This window comes from Ictalurus punctatus, chromosome 29 (assembly GCF_001660625.3).
Source record: "Ictalurus punctatus breed USDA103 chromosome 29, Coco_2.0, whole genome shotgun sequence".
Classification (NCBI taxonomy): Eukaryota; Metazoa; Chordata; class Actinopteri; order Siluriformes; family Ictaluridae; genus Ictalurus; species Ictalurus punctatus.
The window spans coordinates 16,419,528-16,443,620 of record NC_030444.2 but is presented as its reverse complement, the minus strand read 5'-3'; the positions used below and the strand labels follow the sequence as shown (position 1 = coordinate 16,443,620).

General features: G+C 42.8%; 1 protein-coding gene across 1 annotated transcript; it reads right to left on the bottom strand.

The window, feature by feature from the left end:
- Positions 1-1,657: 1,657 nt before the first annotated feature.
- fhdc1 (FH2 domain containing 1) lies at positions 1,658-24,020 on the bottom strand. The gene is made up of 13 exons (XM_017461416.3): positions 23,894-24,020; positions 22,430-23,415; positions 12,914-13,767; positions 7,426-7,487; positions 7,186-7,288; positions 6,988-7,073; positions 6,683-6,783; positions 5,850-5,920; positions 5,546-5,653; positions 5,396-5,466; positions 4,937-5,054; positions 4,380-4,544; positions 1,658-4,084 (listed from the first exon to the last, which is right to left on the bottom strand). Exons 3-13 carry the CDS (start codon positions 13,364-13,366, stop codon positions 1,904-1,906), a joined length of 3,519 nt encoding a protein of 1,172 aa, XP_017316905.1. The 5' UTR covers positions 13,367-13,767; positions 22,430-23,415; positions 23,894-24,020; the 3' UTR covers positions 1,658-1,903.
- Positions 24,021-24,093: the final 73 nt, after the last annotated feature.

Here is a 24,093-nt window from a genome sequence, read left to right as displayed (position 1 = left end):
ATACAACAAGGGCAGCAAATTATTCATAGTAAGATGAATTTCTTCATGGTGACCCTCAAGCACCAGGTTTTGCCACTCCTGATTTAAAATATTGCTTAGCAAAGAAGACGCTAGCGATATAACTGCACAGAGACACAAATACAGTATTAACAGCAGCAAAACAGCTTCATGTAGCAGCTCAGACCCTGAATTAAAAGCAATACAGCAGCTATTCAACATGTTCAGCATTTCTGTAGATAGCACTGAAGTCCTGTATTCCGAGTACAACACTAGTGTGTGTCTGAACAGTCCTGTAAATTTCCATCGGCTAATTATAAATATATGTTGTCATGCACAGAACAGGTTTAAGTCATCACACTTCACTGAGACACTAGACAGCAGGGTGCACACTCCAGGCCTGGAGTCTACTCACCTGCTCTAACACACCAGTAGAGCTTTTCCACTGAACAAACCCCAACCCGAGGAGGTTTCCACAAAGCTAACTAATAAAAGTGGAGATTACATGAAATACTTGGTTTAGTGTAACAGGTCAGTCCAGGTTCAGTGAGTTCCATCAGTAAAATTCAGCTACAACTTATTTCACTGATTCAAGCTGGAATTGCTCAGTTGAGGTCGACATGACATTTAATCCTAATAAACAGTGGAGTGAAGATATGATGATATGGTGGTGAATGAGAGAGCTGCTTTATTCACTCCAGCTGTACAACCACTTATAATTAAATTATATGACAAGTATTAAAACATTATTGCAAATTAATTGCCAATTAACAAAGCTCCAGGAGCATCATGTCAGAAATATACGACAGACTATATATATATATATATACACAATTAAAACAAACAATATAATATAAGACCAATTAAATTGGTCCTATAGTCAAAAGTAACACGTTTAATATAAACTTGATCCCAAGAAAAAGTACAAGTATTTAACTATAGACTATGACAAAGTGACATAACTGAGGGTTTTTAAAAAATGTAATTTAAGGCCAGCTTTTTATTTAGTGCACTGTGTTCATAAAATTATACAGGTTTTTTTTTTTATTATTCTGATTGATTTTTCTTAATCTTTTCATCATTACCTTTAGAAAAGATTTATTTTGAATTAGGAAAATACTGAAGATTTTCCTAAACCGTGTTATTCTTACTGTAAGAAATTAATTACGGAACGTTACTCAGAGCACCGAGTCTACGGTGTTCTACTGTGACAGTTTCTACACTACTTAAGATTTTTGTACTGTAGCTAAAGACACTAATAAGGATAATTATCTGACCAATTGATGGCCTGCGTTATTTCTAGCCCCACCCACATGTCCTGCCTCAGCCTGGGTGACACCTCTGCAAGAAAGGTAACCAAATTCAGCACTGGCACTTGGGTCGCGTAGTTCAGTGGAAAAGCCTAATTACTGAACCTGAATTGCAAATACTGAACCAGGTTCAACAAGTGCGTTAGCTCAGGGAACCCACTAAACTCTCCTGAACAGAGTGCCTCACCTTGACATACAGGGCTCATATGTCTTTTGCATCTGGTTTGAGATTTAAAAGTTAGTCGTACTATAATTAGTTCAGCGTCTCAGGAAGTATAATAATATATAACAAATCAAAGAAAAGTGACAACCATGGATCCATGTTTGAAAATGATTGAGACTGAAGTGTCTAAGATGATGCAACATTTAATGTCTGCTGTTAAAAAGGCCATCAATAACATCCTTATATGGATGAAGTGCTACCACTAAAATGGGTTGTCAAATATTGACAGCAGCTAGTCTCTTTTGGAAAACTAGCTTAATACGTAGAACTTCAGCTACATGTAAAAGGCTTTAGATACATTCAGATAAGTCTTAGATGATGAACAAAAAAAATGTAAGTGTGTGAGATCGTAATGTCTTTTTGTCCATCTATTCTACTTCCAAATGGGCTTGAGAATCCTGCCACTGGTGGAGTCTCTTATCAGGAAGGATTTCTCTGAAAAACTGCTACCCTTTCGGGATTGCTCCTGCCCAGTCTGTGGTGAGGGTGTGTCCGTCTGTAAAGTGATTCGACCAGAGGCCCGGACACTCTGAACCCTCCTTAAAGATCCAGTTGGTTCACCCTGGGCAGAGTGTCCACTAGATACAGAGTTTGCCTTACTTCCAGAAGGCACCTTCAGCGAGGAAGTTCTCGATAAGGTTGAGCTCTTTAACGGAGTCCCTGGTACAGGCTGTGTGGCCAAGTCCTTTGTGGTTCTAGAAGAGAAAGCAACAGTGTTGCGAGCAAAACTTGGCAGAGCTGAGGCAGACTTCCGGGCATGGGTTGGTGTTTGAGGAACACTAGCATCAGATACAGCCTGAGCCTGTGCCAAGGCTCTCATGGTAGAGCGACACATTTTCTCTTCTACTGGAGGTCTGGGGATATTGCGGACAGGTTTGGCAGTCGGTTTCTTTATGGAAGGCCTGTGTGGAGTGGGATCTTGAGCCACCCGAGAGCCTGCAACACTCGTGGTTGTACCTCTTTCTGCCTTGGACTCGGGAGGAAGGCTAGAATGGCGAGCTGGTCTACCCTGCTTGTCACCCTTTCTTGCAGGCATGCTCTGGTCACGCAGTGGACGTCTTGGTTCTGAGTTCTTATACACAAAAGATTTCTCTACTCTCTTAGCATTGCTGCCAGAACGACTTGCCTTGGTGATTGGTACCACTTTGCGCAAATGTCTGGTCTCAGTTGGCGTAAGGGTTCTTGCAGGACGTTCTCTTCGAGTGGCAGCAGGTTTAGATGGTATCTTAGTTTTCAGGTTGGCTGGTTTGGGACTACATATCTGCACTGCTTTCTCACCCACCTTTCTACCTTCTGCCATGTCACCGCTGTCGCCGTCTGCCGCATCTGTGGTAACAGATGGAATAATTGGGTGCTCTTCTGCTGGTTTCCCTTCAAATGGTTCATCAGCAGATACTGACAAAGATGGATCATTGGTGGACAAAGACTCAAAGTTGGAAGAAAGCGAACTAAGGTCTTGAAGGAGGTTTTGGAAGTTGTTGTCCTGTGGTTTTATGTCAAGGTGAGACCCTTCTTTAAAAATAGGGGTACTCTCTAGTTCTGAGAAGTCTAATATAACAGAGCAATCAGTTTCAGTGCAGTCCAGAATGTAAGGATTAGCTTTCTTATTGGACAACAAGGGGTCAAGAGGCAAAGGTGTGTCACATGTTGTTGAGGAGACAGTGCTGTTTTCCTCTTCCTCCTCTCTCTGAGAAATTATTTTAGTGTCATACACTGGCCCTGATTGTGGTGCTTCCTCAGATCCCCTACTAGATGGAGGGGTGTCTAGAAAAGTTGTTTTTGGAATGTCTCTTTCCTTCTCTACATCTGTCACAGCAAGATCTCCTTGGTTATCCAGTGGTGTGTAACTGCTATTATTATTATCTTTAGGATTTGACAGCTCAAAGGCATGAGGCCCAGACACCAATGTGTGTTTTTCTACACTAACATTCATGTGTCCAACATCATGATGTTTCTCCATCCAGTTCCTGTTGTGACCTAGCTGAGAAGAATGTATACCTTCAGAAACAGCTGCATAATTATTATTACTGTAAACATCAATCTCCCTAGTGTAGCTCGACACTGAGTATCTAGCCAGGGGGCTGATTGGTTCAGTCTCTGCCGTTGGGGAAGTTACCAGCTTCTCATGATGGAGTTTCTTTTGAGGCCCCAGCTCTCTGTTATCATCTGCTGTGGTCAGCCAGGCTATGGTTCTTCTTTGGTGAGGACGTCCTGACCGTGGAAGGCTGCTGAATTTAGTGATGTCAGCCACAGGAGACCCAGAAAACAGCTCCAGGTAGCCACGGAGGTTGCGCTCGGTTGTTGAGTGGCGGTAACGGCGGGCGCTTGCAGAGCGTTCCAGTGGACTGTGGGGACTGTGAGGTCGGGGATGCAGCAAGAAGTCTAGGAGGCCGTCTTTGGTGAGAATGTCCACATCATTTTCACTGCTGCTGCGGCCAAAATTACCACTGCCGCTCTGATCCCCGCTGGCAGCAGCCCAGGCAACGCGCCTTTCTTCCAGCTCGCGGAGACGCTGCTGCCTGGCAGTTTCCTTCAACTCCCTATCTAGATTATCCTAACCAAGAGACGGAGGTGACAAGATGAATACAGGTACATCAATATGATGCAATTACTTCTACAAGTACAACAAATTTTCAGGGATAATTTTTCCATTGTAGCTTTCTGAGAAACAATTACACAGGATAGCTATACTTGAATTCTTAAATCATCACTGGATCTAAATTAAAAACTGTAACTTCATGTAGGTAGAATCATTTGTGGCTTTTTGTTTGTTACAATCAAATGTGTAAAAATTCTGTATAGACTTTTTTGGGCCATAAGAAGGACATCATCATGCATCATGTATATACCTTCACAGCTTTCTCAAACTTGAGACAGAAGTCTTGGAAGATCCTGAAGCACTCGTCGAGTTTGAACGTGTCTTTGTCTTCACAGAAGAAATCAATAAGAACATTGCCCTCCTTGCGCAGGTCCAGCCTGCGTTGTTTCAGGTCCTGAAGAGTTTGTGTTGAACTCTAATGGGCAAATAAACAAATCATAAGCTGAACAGATTCACAAACACCACATCTGACTGGAAATTTGGGTATAAAATCCCACAATTATACAAAAACATGAGCCGGGAAATCTCAAACATAATGCCTACACTAGGTCAGATTGCTACCATAATCTTTCAGTTATAAATCAGATCTACACAACTATAATCAGCAAACATCTTTCATGTACTAAATATTAAATACAGTTCCATATTTTCCTGTATTTATCACTAACAAAGAAGTAAGACACCCCACCTCACTTTATTCAGAGGCTTTCTTATGTGTATATTTCACATTTAATCCTCATGGGATACCTTAAATATCCTCATGTGCTGAAATTGTAATCAAATTGGTGGACTTGGGCCACTCCTAACCTGCACAAATGGATTCAACTGCAGAAGCAGCTCAGCATTATCCTGAATCTTCTCCTCAAGAGCCTGCATCCTGACACTGAGTGAGGAGAATTCTGCTTCGATGTTTTCCACCGAGATCCTACAGGAATAAAGCACGGAGATAGGAACTGTGTTAATCTACAATACTCAGTGGTGATGAGAACAGTGCAGATTACATTACAGCGTTTGGCAGACTCTCTTATCCAGAGCCAATTACATCTGAGCAGTTGAGGGTTAAGGGCCTTGCTCATGGGTCCAACAGTGGCAGCTTGGCAGGGATTTGAACTCAATAGTCCAACATCTTACCCGCTGAGCTACCACTTCCCTAGCGTCTGGATCTTCTGCCACTTTCAGGGTTTAATAAGGAAGAAGACAAACTATGGTAATGTCTCACACACACACACACACACACACACACACACACACACACACAGACATTACCTTGCAGCACTTTGTACATGTGTTAGCTTCTCTGGGAACTTCAGCAGATTCTCATCTTTCTTCTGTGCTTCCTGTTTGAAAGGAAAAAATATTAAACAAAAGTTGGGAATTTGAGGTAACAATCAATGTGGACTTCACAAAAACACTTACCAAGGCCACAAAATGGAGCAGGTTCATGCCCGGTTTGTTGGCTTTGGTATCTGCTAGTGAGAGGAGTGAGGAGAGCTTGAAGCCCACAGCATTTCCTGCGTAACCTCCCTGTGGAAATCCCACATCACTCAACATGTCAGTGGATTAAAGCTTTTAGACCTCATTGGCCATTTGTGCTGTTTGTCCAGCCGACCTGAGGAACAGTTTCCTCACATCTCATCATTATTAATCAAACGAGTTCTACAGAATTTACAGATCTAAGTACACACATGGTCCAGAATCGATTGTGTGTGGTGCTTCTTACCTGGTTCATGATGTTTCCAGCTTGGAGGACTAGGTGCAGGATGGCGTGAAGTTCTTCACATGTCATTAGCTCTGTTAGTGAAGTTAACAAAACTTCAATGAGCAAAGAGACATTTATTCGACATTATTTGATAGGAATGGTGCTGGCTCAGTACGGCTCTGTGCTGGATTACATCCTCTCATTTATTATTCGCTGTGGATAAAAACATCTGCCAGATAAACGCATCTGGATGTAAATATCCCTCATGTGGGACTACAGTGTGATATTTCTCAGTCTTGGACTGTATGACATCTCTGAAAACAAACTTTACACACTGGATCACATCTGCCAAAATGAGAAATATATTAACGTATCAATAATAAATACATTATACAAAAAAAAAGATCTAGAAAAATCTCCATATTTTAATATTTCTTTAATTAATTTAATTATTTATGTATTCTTCAATGTGTGCGGTGTGTGTGTATAGCTGCAAAGTATTTTGGAAAATTAATATACATCCTCTCTCACACACTCACACACACACACACACACACACACACACACACACACCCCCTCCTCCCACACTGGAATTGATCTGAGGTTTGGCTCGACACAACACTGTGTATCACTTTACATTTGTGGATGTGGGACATCTGTGTGTGTGTGTGGCCGCGCTCGTGTGTGTGTGCGCGTGTGCTTGCATGTGTGTGTGTGTGTGTGTGTGTGCACGCACACGCTTGTGTGTGTGTGTGTGCATGTGTGTGTGTGTGTGCGTGTGTGTGTGCGTGCATGTGTGTGTGTGTGTGTGTGTGCGCGTGCATGTGTTTGTGTGTGCGCTTGCCTGGTCTTACCTTCCGTGGCCAAGCGTACAATATTAAGCTCTCGACTCAATGCTGAACAAGATGGAGAGAACTCCTCCTGCAGGACCATGGCCTCGATTCGCACGTCAAAACTAGAACACACACACACACACACACACGCACAGAGTCTACCACTGCTATATTTTACTCAGGTATTTATTCATTTTAGCATCATATACAGTTACAGTGATCCTCTTCTGACCTTAAACACATGAAGCTGTGTAAGGTGCTACAGAACATTCAAAATATAACAGACATCACAGTGAATGAGGAGTGTGTGTGTGTGTGTGTCTTACCATGGTACCTGGATCAGCAAAAACATGAAAGAATCCACCATGCTGAGCTTTGTTGGATCTCCTTTAAATTCCCGCAACTTTCTGATCTACACATCAGGGAAGCAACAGAACGAAAGTGTTTTATTACTCGAACACTCTTACAGCTGTGAGGTGAGTTTTCATTATTATTATTATTATTATTGTGGGTTTTTTTTCCACCTCTTCTTCCTCAGGCAGCAGTTTGAGCAGCTCTTTCAGAGGCTCCAGTCGGAACTGCGTACTGTTCCCCAGCCGGATGTCTTCCACTACAGCCTGATTAGACCTGAGGGACACAAAGTCCTCTCTGATAAAAAGCATCCACAATCTACATTCATCCTCTTAAGGAACACACACACACACACACACACACACACACACACACACACACATATATATACACAGGAGGTTTCACACACTTACTTCTTGAACTGTTTGAGGAAAATACCCATGTTCATCCCTCTCTTTGAGTCTAAAATGCTGATCTGCAGGAAGAGAATAAAATTCAATTCAATTCAGTTTTATTTATGTAGCATTTTTAACAATGGACTCAAAGCAGCTTTACAGAAATATAAAAAACACAGGATACAAATGTCAGTATTACATATAACAGCTAGAGGGCGCCAGCACAGCAATGAGTCATTTTATCCTAATGTAGAAAATCGTCATCAACAGGTATGACCAGGATGTCCTAGGTGTGTGTGTGTGTGTTGACATAAGAGCAGCTCACATGTCATGATGTGTGGAATTACAGCTGAGTGCTAAACAATAGGAGGGGAAGCATCGTTATCACCGAGCGACTTACAGAGCTAAATAAATGTCGTGCTACTATAGCAACCATGTCACCACGGTAACCATGACACAGCGAAACACTGTGGGTCGCGTCGATGTCCAAACCCTCAGTGGTGTTTGTAAAACAAACATATTGCTACACATTTAATGTTGGGTGTGTTTCGGTGTGTGTGTGAGTGTGTGTGTGTGTGAGTGTGTGTTCAGTATGAGAAATAATGCAAACACCACTAAACACTTCAGATGCTGGCTCAGAGTTTTTAATCGCAGCTTTACATTAGAACCACAGACTTTATACCTTTACTAAATCTTTTCCTGTGAAATCAGAACACAATAAAATTTAAAGATGTGACATTTAAATGTTTAACTCCTTTTAAAAGGCTGCTTCTCTGGTTATATAAGTTAGGGTGTTTGTCTTAAATTATAAGAATTTAATTTAAAATTAAGACATTTTTCCATGTAACACAGAAACATTCTCGGTACATCTGTATAAACCTGATTTGGGGCGGAGGTATTTATTAGCTCAGTTAATGATATTAGGCTATCACAGACAGCAGGAGGACATGGGGATGTTTACTAATTTGCATACTCATATATATTCATAGACCTTAGTGCTTTAATGAGGGTGGAGCAGTAGAGATGAGCTCAGACCATTGTCATTCATTTTTCAGGCATTAAAGCATTTGTTTGTCTGTTCTCTAGATCAGTGGTCACCAACCCTGTTCCTGGAGATCTACCTTCCTGAAGACTTTACTTCCAACCATAACATTCCCACCTGATCATCTAATCATTGCCTTAAGAAGTTCTTGATCAGCTAAAACAGGTGTGTTTGATTATGGTTGGAGATGAAACCTGCAGGACGGTCAAGCGCCAGGAAGAGGGCTAGTGTCCACTGGTCTATGGGTTATTTTTAATAAAGATTGTATAGAGACACGCTGGACATGATGGACGTTGACTGATGTTCTACATGGTGTTTGTGTGCTTTAATTATTCATTTAATCTTTGGCATTGCAGAAATCTGGCTATCCGCGTGCTAAAACTAGGCCATCCTGTTACAGTTAGGAATTTCCTCAATCCTCAGAGACTTGGAAAAAAAAAAAAACCATAACGTCCCAGAAACAATAAAACACAGACCTGTTTCTCACCAACGTCTCAGAACCTGCGGTCCTGATTAAAGAGCGGCTGTGAGTGCATTCCCAGACAAGGATTAAAGTTTTATATGATTTATTTACAGCTATCAGAGTGTGAGAGAGTACATACACACACACACACACACACACACACACACGCGCACACACACAAGCGCACACAAACGCGCACACACACACGTCTGTTTGCTGTTCACACTGTACATGAACTATTTTATTGTAATCTAAACAATAAAGATTTAAACTCTAACTTTATGTAGCATTAAAAGTGAATTAGGTCCAGAACAAGACCCAGTGTCACGAGTTCCCCTTTAAGCAGCGCGTTGTGGAGCATGTGAGTGCGCGTACACGAGCAGGTGGGCGAGCACCTGCTTTTCCCTTGTGGACAATCGTGACATTTTGACACGTGTATTTGTTTATGTTTCTGTCATGTCTCCTCCCCGTTCTGTCATTGGCTGTAGTTTCACGTGTGTCTGAATTGCCCTCAGCCGTCAGCCATTACAACGCTGATTATCTCCGCATATATACACCGCGCGCCTCCCAGCACACGACGCGGAATATTGAGTGAGTTATAGTAGATTAGTTTAGAGTCCTTACGATAGATAACCACAGTCAAGCCATAGTTTCATGTTTAGATTCATAGTCATAGTTCATGTCATGTTTCATGTTTAGGTTCGTTTGTTAAGTTCACGCTGGTTTCTCCGCTACCAGTCCCTCGCTGTTGTTTATGTTTCATGTTTGGTATATCGACCCTGTATCCCGTGACCACGACTTTGATTCCTGCCTTGCCTCATTTATGCCTGTTTGCCGATCGTCTGAACTTTGCATGTTATTGGATTACGTTTTTGGATCAGGTTCTGGATTTACCTGCCTGTGTGTCTCTCAATAAAACTGTTCACACTGCACTTGCATCCTACCTTATCTCCGTTACGTCACGATACGCGACAGAATATTCCGCCCATCATGGATGCAGCACGAGAACGAAGAGGACGCAGAACCCGGAGGTCCACGCCAATCATCCCCGCCTTGGATTCTATGCAGTTTTCACAATGGACTTTCATGGACCTTCCCGATCGGTATGATGGCCTCTTTGGTTATCCGGACTATTTTATGATTGACTGCCAGAGTTACTTCTCAAGCCTGTTTGACCCGAAGCCAAGGGAGAGACAATGGATTAAGTTCAAGATGTCCCGATTTTTTGGCCCAGCTCTCAAGTGGGCACAGTGAGTAGCAGCCATGAGACCCCGGGTACTGGAGGACAGTGGGCAGTTCTCGGACCCGTTTCTGAGGGAGTTTGGAGAACCAGGGCAGAGCTACAACTTGGATGAGCTGTTGTAGGGAGTTAATGTGGTGAACAGTGCTTATCTTCCATTCCACATGCATTATGAGCGGATGAGCCACCAAGTTGATGTTAACAAGGACAACCAAGTCCCTGAGGTCCAAGTCCAAGTCTCCAGTCTCTGAAATCCAAGTCAAGTCTCAAGTCCCTGAGGTCCAAGTCCACGTCAAGTCTCCAGTCACTGAGGTCCAAGGCCAAGGCAAGTCTCCAGTCTCTGAAGTCCAAGTCAAGTCTCAAGTTCCTGACGTCACACCCAAGTCTACTGATACGGCCGACCAAGTTCTGCTCTCGCCCGAGTCTACCGACCCGGTCGCCCAAGTTCAGCCCACACCCAAGTCTACCGACCCGGTCGCCCAAGTTCATTCCACGCCCAAGTCTACCGACCAGGTCGCCCAGGTTCAGCTCACGCCCGAGTCTGCCGACACGCACAGCCAAGTTCTACTCACGCCCGAGTCTGCCGACACGCACAGCCAAGTTCTGCTCACGCCCGAGTCTGCCGACACGCACAGCCAAGTTCTGCTCACGCCCAAGGTTCATCTGGTGACCTCAGAGCCTCAGCCTCCCCGTTCAGCTGAGGTCATCGCTCAGCCTCCCCGTTCGGCTGTGGACGTCGCTCAGCCTCCCCGTTCGGCTGTGGACGTCGCTCAGCCTTCCTGCTCCATGGCGAACATCGTTCCACTCTCCTGCTTCGAGGGGAGCTACGCTCCTCTCCCAGGCCGCACGGAGACCCACGCTCCTCTCCCAGGCCGCACGGAGACCCACGCTCCTCTCCCAGGCCGCACGGAGACCCACGCTCCTCGCCCAGGCCGCACGGAGACCCACGCTCCTCGCCCAGGCCGCACGGAGACCCACGCTCCTCGCCCAGGCCGCACGGAGACCCACGCTCCTCGCCCAGGCCGCACGGAGACCCACGCTCCTCGCCCAGGCCGCACGGAGACCCACGCTCCTCGCCCAGGCCGCACGGAGACCCACGCTCCTCGCCCAGGCCGCACGGAGACCCACGCTCCTCGCCCAGGCCGCACGGAGACCCACGCTCCTCGCCCAGGCCGCACGGAGACCCACGCTCCTCTCCCAGGCCGCACGGAGACCCACGCTCCTCGCCCAGGCCGCACGGAGACCCACGCTCCTCTCCCAGGCCGCACGGAGACCCACGCTCCTCTCCCAGGCCGCACGGAGACCCACGCTCCTCTCCCAGGCCGCACGGAGACCCACGCCGTTTCCCTGTTCAGCCGGGGACGTCGCTCCGCTTTCATGCTCCGACGAGGACGTCGCCCCGTTTCCCTGCTCTGCTGAGTTCAGCGCTCTGCTTTCATGCTCCGCCGAGGACGTCGCTCAGCCTGCCTGCCCAGCTGTGGTCGTCGCTCTGCCTTCATGCTCCGCCGAGGACGTCGCTCAGCCTATCTGCCCGGCTGTGGTCGTCGCTCTGCCTTCGTGCTCCGCCAAGGACGTCGCTCCAATTTCATGCTCCGCCGAGGACGTAGCTCAGCCTGTCTGCCCGGCTGTGGTCGTCGCTCTGCCTACCTGTTCAGCTGAGGACGTCGCTCTGCTTCCCTGCTCTGCCGTGTACGTCGCTCTGCTTTTTTGTTTCACCAAGAATGCCGTGCAGTCTCCAGGCTCTGCTTGGGACATTCTGCCCAGGGGGCCGGGGCCCCCAATGGTGAAGGATGTTTCATGGCACTCCGGGTGGGGGTTGTTTCTGTCACAAGTTCCCCTTCAAGCAGCACGCTGTGGAGCATGTGAGCACGTGAGCACCTGCTTTTCCCTTGTGGACAATCGTGGCATTTCGACACGTGCATTTGTTTATGTTTCTGTCATGTCTCCTCCCCGTTCTGTCATTGGTTGTAGTTTCACGTGTGTCTGAATTGCCCTCAGCCGTCAGCCATTACAACGCTGATTATCTCCGCATATATACACCGCGCGCCTCCCAGCACACGACGCGGAATATTGAGTGAGTTATAGTAGATTAGTTTAGAGTCCTTACGATAGATAACCACAGTCAAGCCATAGTTTCATGTTTAGATTCATAGTCATAGTTCATGTCATGTTTCATGTTTAGGTTCGTTTGTTAAGTTCACGCTGGTTTCTCCGCTACCAGTCCCTCGCTGTTGTTTATGTTTCATGTTTGGTATATCGACCCTGTATCCCGTGACCACGACTTTGATTCCTGCCTTGCCTCGTTTATGCCTGTTTGCCGATCTGCACACTGCACTTGCATCCTACCTTATCTCCGTTACGTCACAATACGCGACACCCAGCTTTTACATTTGTATGATTTTCATGTCAGATAACATACAATATCTTTATTAGATAAAATATTAAAATGGTAAAAATGGTAAATGGCACTGTGTCTCATTCAACCATTCACACACACACACTCGCACACCAATGGTAGCAGAGCTGCCATGCAAGGCGCTAACTTGCCATCGGGAGCAACTTGGGGTTCAGTGTCTTACCCAAGGACACTTCGGCATGTGGAGTCACGTGGGCCAGGAATCGAGCCGGCAACCCTACGATTGGCGGACAACCCACTCTACCCCCATGATCCACAGCCTCCATATTAGATTATAGATTAGATAGATTAGATATACTGATGTGAATAAATGCAGTTTAGTTGAGGAGGCACATACACACTCACCTCATCTTTGCTCTCCTTGAAGGAACCTCTGCATGTTCCTATTCGAGGATTACGGCTGGCGCTCTGCGTGCGCACCTCCTCCTGCTGGCCAAACAGCTCTTCCACGGTCCTCACGTCAATCTGGTAGTGCTGCTGTCTATCCGCCAGCGTCCAAATGTTGGGTTTGCCGCGGACTTTCTCCTCTGGGATGGGTTTCCAGTAGAAGCTACGGACACGACGTTTCTTGCGCGAACCGTGTGGATGAGCGGGTGTGGTCAGGGCCTCGGGTGGAGGTGGAGGAGGCAGGGGTGGAGGTGGAGGAGCAGTTGGAGCAGCTTCAGTTAAAAGGTTCAGGTGAGATCTTTGTTCGTGTTTGGGGTCTGGTACACAGGATGTAGAAGGTTCTGGAGAGGAAGGACGTTCAGGTACGAGGCTCTCATTTGTTGGGCCAATGGATGCTTTCCCACTGGCCATGGTCGAGGTCACGGGGTCACAGAGGGCGTCAGAGCCCAAGCCAGTCCCGAATGGCCCGTGTGTGGACGGGGTTTAAAGGAGCACTGAGTGATTGGATTTTGTAAGCTAAGTGATTAAATGAAACATGATCTTCCATTTATAAGATTTAAATCTAAAAAAAATCTAAATAAAATAATAATTTAACTTCTGTCCAGAATAAGAAGGCGTTTTTATTTAGAATATAAACAAGATATGATGCATGATTTAAAACCATTCATCCAAGCTGTATGGTCCTGCTCTTCTCCTCAGGAATCGGTTCTTCCTCATGTCCGTATGTCCATCTGCTGCGACCCATAATGCTCTGCTGCTTCTTCACGGCTTCAGGGTCAGAACTTAAAAGGTCAAAGGTCAGCATTGTAGAGCTGCAGGAGGGTCAAAAACAGAAAAAAAATACATTATTCTGTTTTAAACGTGAGAAAACAAGAACCGTTTCATGTTAGACAAGAGACGAGGCTACGTTGAGGAAATAACAAATCAAAATCACTGATGCTTCACCACACACACACACCAAACATTTCACTTACTGTTTCACAAATTTCAGAAATCACTGTTTTTACAGAATTAAAGAATCAGACTGCAGAGTGAACGCCAGCTGATCATCTGACATGGTTTATGTAACCAATAATTCTTTAATCTTTCTGTTTGTTCAACACACGTAATGATTTAAACCTGTTAATGTGGTGCACTTCGACCCTCTGATAGGTACGCTCCACATAAATCCTGGTTTCCAGGAGATTTTTTAATGTTTTTGTTTTCTGGATTTGAGATTCTGATAAAATAAATACACAGAAATGTGAAGAACACACACATCGTATATCACCACCAAGATTTATGTCATTTGGATACGGGAGTCTATGTTCACATTCCTCATTTGAATATGCAAATAAGCCACGTCACACAGGCCTGTTTACAGACAGGGTTGTCAGGGAGACAAGACACTGACCAATCAGCACACAGAGATCCATGTATGGTTGGATCCTACAGAGAAACTGATCATCGGGTCTTTATCTGAGGACATCAGAAGAAGAAGAAGAAGAAGAAGAAGAAGAAGAAGAAGCTCAGATATACATGTTTAGTCATGAACTCGTGCCTTAGATCTCAGACATCACAATATTTAAACTTTAATTTCTGTCCTAATCAGCTGAGTCAGAATGAAGTTCTCACCTGCCTCCATTACAGCTTTTGTCAGAGACAATGACATGTCAAAGCTTTAATAGTAAAGCACCGGTTTCTCCTTACACACTCACACACTCGCACGCACACACGCACGCACACGGACAGTGTGTTATCAGCCAGCAGCAGGACATGACAGATAAAGGTGTGTCCCACCCAGACACACCACAGCAACAGTAAACTAATCTATATTTATAATAAACACACCCAGTGCTGAAAGCTCCAGCGTCCTGCAGGTGAATCTCACCATGTTCTCACTGACAATAAACACTTTCCATCCATCTGAGCTTCACACAACCACAGGTGTTCCTCCTTCTCATCTCTGTGTAACACATACTCATCCACCAGCTTATCCAACTCGACTCACACTCCTCACAGTACACACACACACACACACACACACACACACAAACACAAACACATATCGTATAAGGGACAAGCAGTGCTTCTGCAAATTCCTCCTGGCTGCTCACTCGATCCTGCAGCTTTTTACTTATTAAAGTCTCAGAAGTAACATAAAGCCTCGCCTCTGTCCAGCGCCGGAGAATTTATTATTAATTTACAGACAGAAGAGAATAAATCTCACTTTTACTATTAACCTGACCTACAAACTACTACAGACTGCTAACATATAATAACAATAATAACAACAACAACAACAACAATAATAATAATAATAATAATAATAATAATAATAATATTAATATTAACAATGGGGGAATGAAGCAAAAGCTGTATTTACAGATTGTTTGGGTTGTAATGTAAAGTACACAATGTAATGGGGCAGTGGGGGCTTGGTGGTTAAGGCTCTGGGTTACTGATCGGAAGGTTGGGGGTTCGATCCCCAGCACTGCCAAGCTGCCACTGTTGGGCCCTTGAACAAGGCCCTTAACCCTCTCTGCTGTGTCATGGCTGACCCTGTGCTCTGACCCCAACTTCCTGACATGCTGGTGTATGCGAATAAAAGAATTTCACTGTGCTGTAATGCATACGTGATCAATAAAGACTCATTATTATGATCATTATTTTCATGTGAGCCTGAGAGATTTTATCAGAGAGCAATGGGTTAACACACACACACACACACACACACACACACCTGTCCTCAGCATCGTCTTTGCTGCAATGTCACACACTTGATGCAGAAATAATTAATGTGTCCAATTTGGATGAGATTGTTCGATTGTTTATTACACAAATACGCTTTATATCAGATTTACAACAGGGTTAGGAAACACTGACATGGAAATTCTGCGTTAATCCCAGTATTCCATATTCACCGTGTACCCCGATCAGCCAGAACATTAAAACCACTGACAGGTGAAGTCAATAACGTTGATGATCATGTTACAGTGGCACGTGTAAAGGGGTGGGATTTATTTATTAGATAGCACGTGAACAGTCAGTTCTCGAAGTTGACGTGTTGGATGCAGGAAAAATGGGCAAGCACAAGGATCTGAATTGTGTTTAATCACACTCTTATTACTCTGATCATGCTTTTCACCTGCACTGAGTTCATTGTGTAAACAAACTGTAATAAACACTTATTTCACTTTAAATAATCAATATAATACACAGCCTCTGCAATACATGCCCCTGAGCTGTTACTACAGAAATGATAGCATATTAAAACGAGCATATTTATATAAACCAGTGATTTGCAGCTGCAGCTGTAATAGAAAACTAATCAACCCGTTCTGACCAATCACAATCCAGAATTTAAATGTGCAGTGGTTGAAATTAACAAATTAATCTTTGCTCATCATGCCATCATTTACAACAAACACAAACTGAACTGTGAAAGCTCTTTCCTTCTGTGTGACCTTTTACATCACAGTGCTGCTGAAATCTGATTGGTCTAAAAGTGTTGATTAACTGTCTGTGTAATGAAGTGATGAGGATTTAATAATGATAATAGTGTACAATCCCGATACAATGATACAGGTAATAATGCATAATAATTTATTAGAAACACTATCTCTTGTTCCTAACATGAGCCTGTTCTCCAGCACGTGCTTGGTTCTGATGAGTTCTGATCCTTACTTCAGTGAGCTCAGACTGAACAACAGAAATGCAGATTTGATCCGAGCTCTAGTAGAAACGGGAATTACAGTGTGTGTGGAAATGGGAACGTCATTATCATTTATCTAAAGCTACCGTTCCTCCATTCACACACTCCTGAGGTGGAAACAACACACACACACACAGACAAATACACACACATGCAAATGATCACTCTGTGTGCTGTTGCTAACTGACGCAGGAAAAAAACAGGAATTAAGCCACAATATAGTTCTGTAGTTATTAACATCATATGATAACACAACAGTACTCACCCAAATATGTTATTTTAATGTTTGATAATGATAAGAAAAAGAAGAAGAATTAATATTATGTTGCCAAGTACTCAAATCTTAAAACATTGTCAGGGTTTTCTCTACCATAGTAAGGCTGAGGCGCAGCGCCTTAAGCTGAATAAATGTAAAAAGGCATTGAGGAGACAAATCTGAATGAACGCAAAAACACAGGCTCTGTGCACTGAAAAAACCCCCAAAAGAACAGGTGGCTTGATCTCAAATGGAAAGGTAATCTGGCAGCAGGAATCAGCTGCCAATTAACAATCAGTGTTTGTACAAACATTTGTGTAATTGGTGTATGACAGAAGCTCATCACTAAGCTAATCAGACAACTGATTGGATATTTCTGTACTGTTAACTCAGGATGGTAGCTACATCCAACGACTCAGACCCTAACCAAAGCAAGTTGCAAGCCATTGATAAGGTAAACCTCAACAAAAAATAAATGAAGTATAAATGTTTTCTGTTAGGCAGTAATTCTTATGAATGTTAACAATAGCGATAGCAGATAGAGAAAAGATATAAATAATGTAGCCTATTTTACATCTAAATAAATCGGTAAGCTTGCTAACTTACATAGAAATTTCTGCACTGAATCAAGTTACATTAGTAAGCGAAGCTAGTTAGTTGACGTTACATAAAGATCACGTGACTGAACTAACATTAGTATCTAACATATCCAACTGTTTCTGATGAAAACCACTGGCCAAAGAGTTTTTTCCTTATAAAAATAAAACACTGTTCCAAAATGAAGTTGTGTGCATCCTGAAAGAAGCCCTCACAGCTCCCGTAGATGTAGAGAGACTGTTCTCAGCCCTGAAGTTTATAAGGATTTATGAATTATAGGATGACAGAAGAATCAGTCCCTACAAAATCAAGCAATATTCAGAGGAGCTGTAATTTTTCCAAATTGCCACAGATTTTCCACATTTTTGGGCCAAGACGCATCATGTGACATCATCACAATGTGCATTCAGCCAAAGCCCTCTTCGATTCACGTACGTTGAACATGAGTACAGATAAAAGGTCTCATTTACCACACACACAAAAAAAAGTTGCATCACAAATTTTTATAAAAGCCGCAGCCAAATCAGGCGCTTTTTGACGTAACAATCACAGTACGGACTGAAGCTATAACAATATATAAGACTAACATGGTCTGGTGTATTTGACTGGCTTTTGAGCTCAAATATAAACAATCTTTAGCCAGGACTGAGGACTAAACCTTTAAAATCAGTTTGATTTTTAGGTCAAGACCCCACTGAGAAACAGGCTGACTGATGGTCATCTGAAGTTTGCTGCCACTGATGGACCTCAGCCTGGGATGTTGGACTACAAAAGATTCATTATGAGATTTTACAGCGACAACGAAACTAGGAAAGTGAAGTGTTCAAAAAAGGGTCGTGATATTTGCAGTTGAAATAAATCAAGATACATCCACTAAGCCCTCTGAAAACCCTGTTTGTAGGTTTATGTTGTATTTGATTGTGCAAATAAAAAAAAGCTAACTTAAGTTCAATTTAATGAAACAAGAGAGACAAAGTTAATAAAGATGAAAGAAACATGAAGAACACAACGTGATGGTAAACGGAACATGTGGAACTCCAGGAAATGAAGGAATCTCAAATTCCTGGACATCATAATCAATATGCATACGAGCAGAAAATCATCAGCTCAATCACAAGCCAGATCACAGAACGTCACACAGAACGTCAAACAGAGACCTCACACGGAACCTCACACGGAACCTCACACGGAGACCTCACACGGAACCTCACGTGGAATTTCACACGGAGACCTCACATGGAATCTCACACGGAACCTCACACGGAACCTCACACAGAGACCTCACACAGAGACCTCACACAGAGACCGCACACAGAGACCGCACACAGAGACCGCACACAGAATCTCACATGGAGACCTCACCCACAACCTCACACAGAGACTTCACACAGTGACCTTACGTAGAACCTCACATGGAGACCTCACCCAGAACCTCACACAGTGACCTTACACGGAACCTCACACAGAGACCTTACACGGAACCTCACACAGAGACCTCACACGGAGACCTCACACAGAGACCTCACACGGAGACCTCACACGGAGACCTCCGCTAATGACAAATTAGCCTGAGAGAAAAATCTACAATTAAAATATTCATATCACTCACATTTAATAATTAAGATATAAAGAAGCAGACAAGTTTCTATTATTTCCATAATTCAGTTTTAACAGTGAGGGCTCACACACACACACACACACACACACACACACACGCTTTATTCCTTCATTAAAGAGGCATTTATAACCTCAGTGTGTTCAAACTTCTGTCCAGAATAAGAAGGCGTTTTTATGTAGAATATAAACAAGATATGATGCATGATTTAAAACCATTCATCTAAGCTGTATGGTCCTGCTCTTCTCCTCAGGAATCGGTTCTTCCGACACTGAGAGCTGATCATCAAGGTTAAAGGTCAGAGTGCTGTCTCTGCTAAATATTGTTAGAAAAATAAAAACTTTATAAAACACCATTCCAAAAGATTTAAATCTGAAATAAAGTGGCAGCTTTATTCCGAATAAACACAATTAAAACTCTCAGCGCTCTTATACTAACACTAAGAGGAAGCGTTACTGCGCTTAGCAATAGCACACGGATCGAGTTTCTCCTTAACCCTGAGGTGATTATTAGCTTTTCATTGTCAAACAAGAGAACAACTAAATGGTGTTTACACGAGCTGAGTTGTCCTGGTACAGCACCACATGGGACAACCTCGTCACACTGTCATGACACCAAACACTAGAGAATGCACGAGCTCTCAGGAGCACTACTACAGTGAAGGCACCGTCACGGAGCAGCTGATGTTTATGTGTTAAACTCTGAGAGATGAACTCTGTCCCTGAGAGCATTATTACACAGAGCTGTGGGAGCTGAGGAACTCTGAACAATTTAATCACTACAGAGAGCCATGATAAGTTTGATCACATGATATACCTTCTGATCATTACTGAGTGTCTAATGCTCTCTAACGTAATGGGGACCTGGCCCTGTAATCACCCCGACCATCCCCTCCTCCCCATCAGCACCCTGACTTCCAACAACTCCCCCACCAACCACCCCATCTGCCCCCCCATCACCACGTCTGCCCAACCAATCACTATGCTGCCCCCCCCCAAGTACCAGGTCTGCCCCCACAACCCCACCTGCCTTCCTACCCCACCGCACCAATAATCACCACACTGGACATCTCCCAATCTCCACGCTTCAAGTATGCTGATGTGATGTTGTGTTGGGAAAAAACACCACAATAGTTTTACTACCCTTTACCCTCAGAGAATTTCATGTCAGTTTGGCCTCTGAACTCAAGTGGGTGTTATCACTCTCTCTCTCTCTTTCTCTCTCAAAAATGACAAATTAAAACAGAGCTACACATTTCCACAATTTAATAAAACAATTTAAAAAAAAAAAAAAAAAAACAGATTGCAAAAACCTGACATCCTCATTCACCCATCAGGTGACACAATCACAGTTTTGGATTTTGAGGACCAGTTGGTTTCTCCCACTAAAAGGTTGTTACTATGGTGATGTGGCAACAAGACTACCACCCCACCCCCTTTTGCCCTGACCCCTTCAAAAACTTTTCCATTGCTTTGTTCTTCAAGTCTTGAATGGAATTTCTCCAATTCATCACAGCATGAGGAATGGCCTGGGTCTGTCGTAGAGGCTTCGGGCAGAGGATCATAATCTAAAGCACAAAAGCTGTGAAACAATAAAGCCTGCAGTGACCTCAACAAAAAGCCTGCAGGGCTGGAAAGAACACCCATGAGTACAACACACATTAATGCTTAAAGGTTAGTACATCATATAAATATACAGAATATCTTAAACATATTAATAATTAAGAACAAAATCCAAACGATCCAGTACACAATCCAGAAGTGTCAAAGACAGCCATAAAGAGAAAACACACCATGAATGATCTGAGCTTTTAAGCACAAGATGGAAACCTGATAAACCTCAAGAACAGGAAGTCCAGGCGACATTTCCTTAAAAATGAGTTCTGAATCTGTTCTTATCTCTCACACAGAGGAGTTGCTCAGAACTTCTTCAGTAGTGAACCATGATGATGAGGGCAATTATTATTTTTGTCTTTATTACATCAGCAGCTGGATTAAGTCTGAAGTAAACAGAAGCTTATTAAAATGCTCAGATTCAAACAGAAGCCATAAAACTCACTGGGTGAAAGGACAATGAACTAAAATACAGCAGTAACTACTGACATTCTCAGAACCAGAACATGGAATCATCATCACTAGTGATGTCTCTCAGCCGTGCTTCATTTATTTACTGAAGAATGAAGAACCGAATAATGAAACAGTCCAGATGGTCACAGAACTGAGGGAGAATCGCACAAAGATCTGATTTAAACGAGTGAAGATGGTGTATTCAGATTTCATTTCAATGAACACAGTCTTACGAAATGTATGAACACTAGCACCACCCCAAATCCTAACCCTGCCCTTGACCCTAATTTTAACCTTTGCAACTATTCATACAAATTGAATTGTTTTGAAACTGCGAGCACAAGATTGTGTTAAAAATATTTCTGTTGCTTGGTGATTGTTGATCACAGACTTTAAGGTCAAATAGAATTTTTAAAAATGTGAAGTATATCTATAAATATGTTCTAATTAAAGTTAAAATCCATGAAATGTAATCATTGTTTTATGTCAAATGTAATGTGCTTCACTATTGAATGAAACCAACAGTCTCCCTGTGCCACAATCCTGGTGTTAAAGCACCTTTTAGTTTTAAGTGTATGTTAGCCAATAATGCTGAGTAACAAGACATGTGTTAAAGATTCATATCGCAGGTCAATCCAGCTTGTTCCTGAATGATAGTGAACTTCCTGCAACATCACTCTGAAATACTAACATTTCACCTTATAACCACATTCACAATCACAGTGTAGTTTATTTATGTGGTGTTATATATATATATATATATATATATATATATATATATATATATATATATATATATATATATATATATATATATATATATAATCTAAATCCACACCCTCACAGACAGAACCATCTACAGGATGTGGTTAATTAAACATTAACAGTGTGAACATATTCCTAAAGACTTCATCATTAATCATTAAAAATTATAATGATTATGTTTATTAATAAAGATGGAGATCAGAAGAAATTACCGCAATGACATGCATTAGAAAGTGTTAGAGGCGCGAGGACACATTACACAAATACAAGATATAAATAAATAAATATATAAATAGTTAGATAAATAAATAAAGCCTTTATGATGTGTGAGAGACTGTAACTCGGTTAAACTGTGTGTTTATGAAGAAACTCGTTATCACTGGACAGGAAGAAGAGACAGCTGATAAAACAACACGCACGAGACTGAATTAAATCTAATTTAAGCTTCAGACATGAATAATAAAAGTAATAAAAATCTTACCGAGTGAATATATGGACATAACCTGCATTATAATCCTTTATTTCACGCGCACAGGTGAGGAATCGGTACAGCCGGTACCGTACATGCCCATCCTCATCATACTGCGGAGAGCGCGAGCCGCCGCAAACTACACTCTCCGCATGCGCAAACCCCCAACAGCTCGCAGGTGTGACCCCCCTTAGGCCACGCCCACCAGCCAAACTCACGCGCTACTTCTCTCCCTGCTCCCTGTGTAGGTGCCCTACCTAGTGTAGGAAGAATGTTAGCGTAGAGACGTTCACCTGCACTTGATACCGGCCTTATATACGTTTATAGAATACATATGACGTCATTTTACATTATACATATATAATATGATTTAATAAAGCAACATGTTATACAATCAACTTAAACAAGTGAAAATAATCAGTCTATCTATGCAAATAAAACGTGACGGATATTACGCCATTGCACAGCACTACATAAAACAAATATATTAAATAAATAAATAGAACATTTAAGTGACTTAATGTGTATAAACCTCTGGAAAATTCACGTGTCATATCCACAAACTGTTCTTTAAAATTAATAAATTATTTTAAATAATAAAGCTGAACATGACTGACATGTTTCTGAATTGATCCTGAATTTTATTTTATTTTTAATTAATTTCAATAATTAAAAGGAAAATAAAGGATATATCCTCCGCCACTGCCTTGTACAGCAATAACACACACACACACACACACACACACACACAGAGAGAGAGAGAGAGAGAGAGAGAGAGAGAGAGAGAGAGAGAGAGAGAGAGAGAGAGAACAGACTGTACACAAATCTTGAGGAATAATCGGATATAATTATCCATAAGCGCACTCTCTGAACATCAAACACATCCAGAAGTCTCATGACTCCTCCCACCCAGCACACGTCATATCCTGCCCCTCGCACCTGCCGAAAGACTCATGACGACTAAATCAAGCTTCACAATAATTTCGGTTTCCTTCCTTCTGTAACCAGACAGTGAGAGAGAGACAAGTAGAGAGTGAGAGAGAAACAGAGAGAGAGACAAACACAGAGAGAAAAAGAGAGTGAGAGAGAGACAAACACAGAGAGATAAACAGAGAGAGAGCTGTGGTAAATCTGCACTAATCCTCTCAGTAAAATGTCATTACTGTTCCAGTCCTTCTGCAATCCTACAACATTACATTTATTAATTTATATTTTATCCAACGCAACTTACAAATGAGGAAATACAAGCAAAGCGATATCAAGAGGAGAATGATACACGTAGTGTTACTGTACAGGATTTATAATTGAGATAGTGGAGAAAGCAGAGTGGAGGTTTAAGTGCAGAATTTTTTCCCCACATTTACTCTTCAGAAACATTTACACTCAACATTAATGCACATTTCAATCATTCTACCATGTCTGGTACTTTACTGTTTAGTGTGTTGTTGAATGTTGAGTTTAACATAACTCAGTTACCCCCAACACCACTATGTGGCAATATAGATTCCGTAGTCTGAGTGGAAGTGGAACAGCGCCCTCTGTAGGAAAGACTCGGAATGTTTTTGTCCTTCAGTGCACTGATGTCATACTTTCTCTTTCTCTCGTTGTGGTTTAGGATGATGCTTTGTGAAGTTTTCACAGCACTGTAGATCAATCAGATTTACCCTGAAATGCAA

What these genes read in the sequence shown, in the direction of transcription:
- fhdc1 (XM_017461416.3), bottom strand. Translation starts at nt 13,366, where the DNA reads ATGGCCAGTGGGAAAGCATCCATTGGCCCAACAAATGAGAGCCTCGTA. An exon ending in TTCCTCAAACAGTTCAAGAA is followed by an intron (nt 7,289 to 7,425) that starts GTAAGTGTGTGA and finishes TGTGTCCCTCAG; the next exon opens with GTCTAATCAGGCTGTAGTGG. An exon ending in AGTTTGAGAAAGCTGTGAAG is followed by an intron (nt 4,085 to 4,379) that starts GTATATACATGA and finishes TCTCTTGGTTAG; the next exon opens with GATAATCTAGATAGGGAGTT.